Here is a 5,022-nt window from a genome sequence, read left to right as displayed (position 1 = left end):
CTTGGGTGAACAGATGTAACATTTTGTCTCTCTAATTAATGCAAATGCTTATTTGGTTTTTTTTTTTTTTAAGTTATTTGAGAAGAGAGACTAGGGATTGAGTGCATTGGGGAAGTCGTCCCCACGGTACGGCCCCTTGTGGGTGTACTATGTTCAGCAATGTCCGGTTGTAAATACACAGATATGTATGAAAAGCTCTCCCTACTACCTTCCCTCACGTTGATGGAATTTTAAAAAGAAAAAAAAAAAAAGGGGGAGAGAGAGAGAGAGAGAGAGAGAGAGAGAGAAAAGGGATGCCTCATCCATGATCATTTGTATAGTAGTGTACGATTTTTCGACCAATTCTCTGTGTTAAAAAGCCAAGTAAACTGATTTTTACAAAATTCCCTTGTGACCTGGAAACACAGAGGGATATATACATGAGCTTGTCAGCATGCATGTAAAAAAACTGGTACAATGGATCCCGGGGCAGCCACTAGAGCCGTCGGATCGAATTGGCGGGTCAAAATAGCGGATACATAGAAAAACAAGAGGCAAAACTGGCTCCTCTCATGGTACAAATCTGTAATGTTGTTCAGAAATGGCCAGTAAAAAGAAAGAATAAAATAATTTGAGCTGTCATGAAGCCCATCATAATAAGCTGTGGCTTCATGAAAGCTCTGCCTTCATGGGTTTTTGTCTTGCCATTTCCTTGCAACTTTAGTCCTTAAAGATAGCTGTTTTAATTACAGCTCTTCCTTTGCATTGCCTTGGAGAAAAAATCCTACAACCACAAAGAAAAAGCTCTGAAATGAGGAAACAATATAAAGGTAAAGGGAAGAGCTTCCTCCATTTTCCTTGAAAAATGGCCTTAATATTATTTGCTCAAACAAAGACCAATTCAGCTATGGTGAACAACGGTAACGGATTTAAAGTCCCTTGCATACCTTCAGTTGGTAGGTTTTCAGTTGGGAGCCATATTGAATTAGCATTGGCTTGTGAATGAAAACAGCCCATCTGCTGCACAATGTTGTGTAGATCATCATCCCACTCTAGTTCCAATTGAGAGCTCTGCTGTTACATGAAAATCATGTATGTTAGAATGCTAGCTAGTGCCAAGTGAAAAGTGAGAAAGACGCACATATTCAATCAGAAGAAGTTTTGGACAAATTCTCACAATGATTCCCACGTTGTGACTTACCTCAACATCATGAGCTTCTGTGAGGGAGGCACCGCATACCTAGCTAGGTACGATTGGGGGCAGGGGACCGCCGGCCCCCCGTGGCAGAAGCTCATGATGTTATTTTTTGTATGAAAAACACTGGAAAAGACTCCGTTTTCCTACATGAGAAAATTTCTAAATCTTCTTGTGAATACACTAAAGAACATAATCAAATATATACATAATCTTAGCATAGAGCTGAGTGAAAAGTGAGAAAATGCACACATTCAATACATCTGATCCTGATCAAATACATACATACATAATCTTAGCATTTTAACACACACGACTCTGTTCTAAAGGTCATAGCTAATAGGTTATGCTCAAGCTGGAAGAGTTGAGCTAATTAATGTCGCTCATGTATTAAAATGCTAGCGAGAGCCGAGTTGGCAAGTGCGACTATGCACATATTCAACAGTTAATGCACATGAGAACATGATCAAATACATACATAATCTTAGCATTATGACTAGAATTCCAGGAGTGAAGGAATTGTTAATTATAGAAGACTTCAACCCCTGACACACAAAGAGAAGATACCCTACAATTCCTCCCATGACTCATACCCCCCATGCATCAAAATTGAAGTCCACAAATCATCTGCATACTATTTTGAATGTTCCTTCAACATAGACTTGCATGAAGGGGCTCACCTGTGAGATGCATGATTGTTGCACTGGGTCGAGCACGGTAGTAGTTGGGGATGCAACGAGGCTACAGCTGCTGCTGCCTGCCGCGCTGTGGTGCACCAAAGGATCCTCTACTCCCAAATCAGAGGGCAGATTTGCGAAAAACTGATCGGCCGCACTACATGCCATGCTCATCATCTCAGGATTTGATGTTAGTTGGATGCTAGAGTTCACATCATGTGACCGCACGCTCTCGGGAAACATTTCATTGCTCCTCAAAATACTGTTGACGAAACCCGATTGTACATTGTTTGCATAATCTGTTGAAGGAGCTGTGAATGTGGCCGGCACGGCCATGCTGTCGCTCCCTAGTATGCTCGTCGTATTGGGAACATTTGCATGACTTGGCTGTGCAGCCGCCTGTCATGGAAACACCATTGCATTGCTTATCAACATTTATCTTCTGGAAGCAGATCAGTGACGAAGGAAAGGATTAACATGGGTTTAGTTATAGATACCGTTTTGCCAAAGAGATCATCGAAGCTGAACTCTAATCGGCTTGGAGGCACGGTAGCAAGCTTCATAGACAGAAACTGAGGGCACGATCCCAACATCAAATAGTACAAATCAGCCTACTGAAGATGATGATATGATATATTGAATGTTACTAGGAAGTGTCATAAGCATTAAATCAGGTTAGCATTGTAATTAATACCTCCACTTGTCGCTGAAGCGATTGCACGTAGTTGATGATCTCATCAAGCATCATAGCTTTGCCAGTTACCTGATGGTACAAAAAGGAAAGAGGTGAGCAATAATATAGAAACAGCAAGACCATCATGAAAAGCATATGAAAACAGGGGATACATTAAACTTCTCATCAATGCATTACAAAGAATTATTACCTTAATGCAGCTTGGAACAAGATCTTGTAAGTACTTCATTCGCTCGCTAATCTTCTCTCTTCTTACCTGTAATCAAATAATTAAGAATTTTTCAGTCTTTTGTTCCAAATGGTTCACACGATAATGCTTCCTCCTCTGAGAAGCCTAGCCTATGAAGAAGCGAGGAGTATATACCCTTTCGGCAAGGCTGTGACTATCTGTCGCTTGGCCTCTGCGAGCTCGAACGTGTATAAAATCTAGCTTTGAGGGCGACTCTTGGTCAAGAGAGCTTGAGGCTTTAGTGATGTTGGATTTTGATTCTGGTGATTTCTGCTCTGTAATAATGCTATTTTGCCTGCTGATGGGACTAAAAGCTTTCAACTTGTCTGCATTGGCTATGACAGGCTTAACATCCGCAAGTACATTGCCGGTCTTTCGATGTTGGTACGTCTCACAAGTATTGAGCTTCATGCGTTTCTTCGTGTCAGCCTCCTGTGGTCGACGACGTCAGTGATTAATTACACCTCAAACTCAGCACAAAATCACATTCATTTCAATACATGCAGTTAATTTTCAATGATCAACATATGATTTGTGCAGATAAGAGGTTTTTAGTGCACATGCAATAATGAATGCAGCTCTCATAATGGCAACCTTAACTTAAGTGGATATTAATGCAATCATGATTAATGTGATACAGAGATTTTCCATCAATGTCTTTCAATTCATATAATTATCATGAGCTTACCTTGCACTCCATAACAGCTCTGATCCTCTTTTTGGCAGCATTGACATGGAGCTCTTCTCCATGCTGCAGTGAGCTAGCTCTACTAAGTGGGGTTTTGCACTCCATTGCTGCCTGCTTGTGAGGATGAAGATGCAGCTGGGAGCTCACTTGATGATCATCAAGGGAGGTGCTAGTGACTGTGCTGAGGAAGGAGGGCTCCTCAACTTCAACGCCAATGCTCCGGCCGCCGCTCATCCCGCGCACGCTGGAACTATAATAGAAGGGTTTTGCTGCATTCATATTGTAGTGATCTGCATGATGAGAGGGTGGTGGTGCTGCTTCATGTGGGTACTTTGGATGCAATGAATGCATGAGAGAGTACAAGCCCTGCATATGATGAGCAATGTTGCTGCTGCTGTTGGTATTGGAGGAGGCTTCCTTAATGCAGGCTTTGGGTGTGTAAAAATCAGAGAGCTGAGGATGGGGTAGGGAAGCCATGTAGTTCAATAGCTACACACTCTCGCCCTCTCTCTCTCACACACACACACTATGCTCTTTGCCCTCTTTTTCTGTTCTTCTCTCTCAATCACAAGTACTGCTCATCCTCTCTCTCTCGCGCTCTCTCTCTCTCTCTTTCCCTTGTACAAACACACACAAAGACCAGTCTCGGAGGGAACTGTACACGGTCTTGCTTTGTTATATACTGACGACCCCAATCAACATACATTCTCTCTAACCCCCAACCCCCCCCCCCCCCCCCCCCCCCCCAAAAAAAAATCCAGAAGCGTGCACCTATTTGGTTTTATTAATGTTATTTATTCTATTTGGTCCAATGGCACGCCTCCCACTTGCATCTAACAAAGGTACCACTCTTTCTCTCTCTCTCTCTCTCTCTCTCTCTCTCTCTCTTCCCCCCCCCCCCCCCAACCACCACCAAATACTCATATAGTGCAATTGTGCATATGCATGCATGCACCACCTAAATTCTATATACCAAGAGAGAGCAAATCCAAAGATCAACCAAACAAAAGCCAGACAATGAGCCAAAGAACCACGAGCCCCCCAAGTTGCAAAAACATTCCGCCTATTTTTTATGGATAGCCCTCCTCTTCGGCCCAAAATTGGAGAAACACACTGATCTTCTCCTTCAATTTTCACTTCTAATTTTGGAGCTTGCCTTTGAGTTTCCGTTCAATTATGTACTTAGTCTACTTTTGTATCTAGGTTTATGCATGTGTAACTAAAATCTTACTCTTGGCTGATATGGGACTAATACAATTATATCATATTTACACATAACACACACACACACACACATTTGATCCGTGCGCACATACACCCATACATACTATCATACTCCTCTCTCCTTATTTTTGTACTTGTGTGTTTGTACAAGTATGTGTACACATATAAATACACAAAAAATTATACATAAACTTGTACATATATGTGTGTTTGTACATGGAGAAGTACACACATAGGTTTTGTGAAGAGGAGGGCAATTGCATGGCTATTGCGGTTTCCACGGTCACATACTCTATATGAGGGCTCTCCTATAGATTAGTCTTCATGTTTACGGCT

General features: G+C 42.0%; 1 protein-coding gene across 3 annotated transcripts; it reads right to left on the bottom strand.

Moving 5' to 3' along the window:
- Positions 1 to 330: 330 nt before the first annotated feature.
- Positions 331 to 4,120, bottom strand: LOC147425345 (uncharacterized). Of its 3 annotated transcripts, none has more exons than XM_086500570.1 (8): positions 3,463 to 4,119; positions 2,910 to 3,206; positions 2,736 to 2,801; positions 2,546 to 2,614; positions 2,349 to 2,423; positions 1,855 to 2,250; positions 927 to 1,050; positions 331 to 763 (listed from the first exon to the last, which is right to left on the bottom strand). In XM_086500570.1, exons 1-8 carry the CDS (start codon positions 3,937 to 3,939, stop codon positions 726 to 728), a joined length of 1,542 nt encoding a protein of 513 aa, XP_086356696.1. In that variant the 5' UTR covers positions 3,940 to 4,119; the 3' UTR covers positions 331 to 725. The 3 variants fall into 3 exon arrangements, with proteins under 3 accessions (XP_086356696.1, XP_086356695.1, XP_086356698.1); XM_086500569.1 differs by having other exon boundaries at positions 927 to 1,053; positions 3,463 to 4,117; XM_086500572.1 differs by lacking the exons at positions 331 to 763; positions 927 to 1,050 and adding an exon at positions 1,085 to 1,320 and having other exon boundaries at positions 3,463 to 4,120.
- Positions 4,121 to 5,022: the final 902 nt, after the last annotated feature.

The sequence above is a fragment of the Adiantum capillus-veneris genome, chromosome 25, assembly GCF_014529385.1.
Source record: "Adiantum capillus-veneris isolate H3 chromosome 25, ASM1452938v2, whole genome shotgun sequence".
Classification (NCBI taxonomy): Eukaryota; Viridiplantae; Streptophyta; class Polypodiopsida; order Polypodiales; family Pteridaceae; genus Adiantum; species Adiantum capillus-veneris.
The sequence above is the reverse complement of the archived record's forward strand: the minus strand, read 5'-3'. Positions and strand labels throughout refer to the sequence as shown.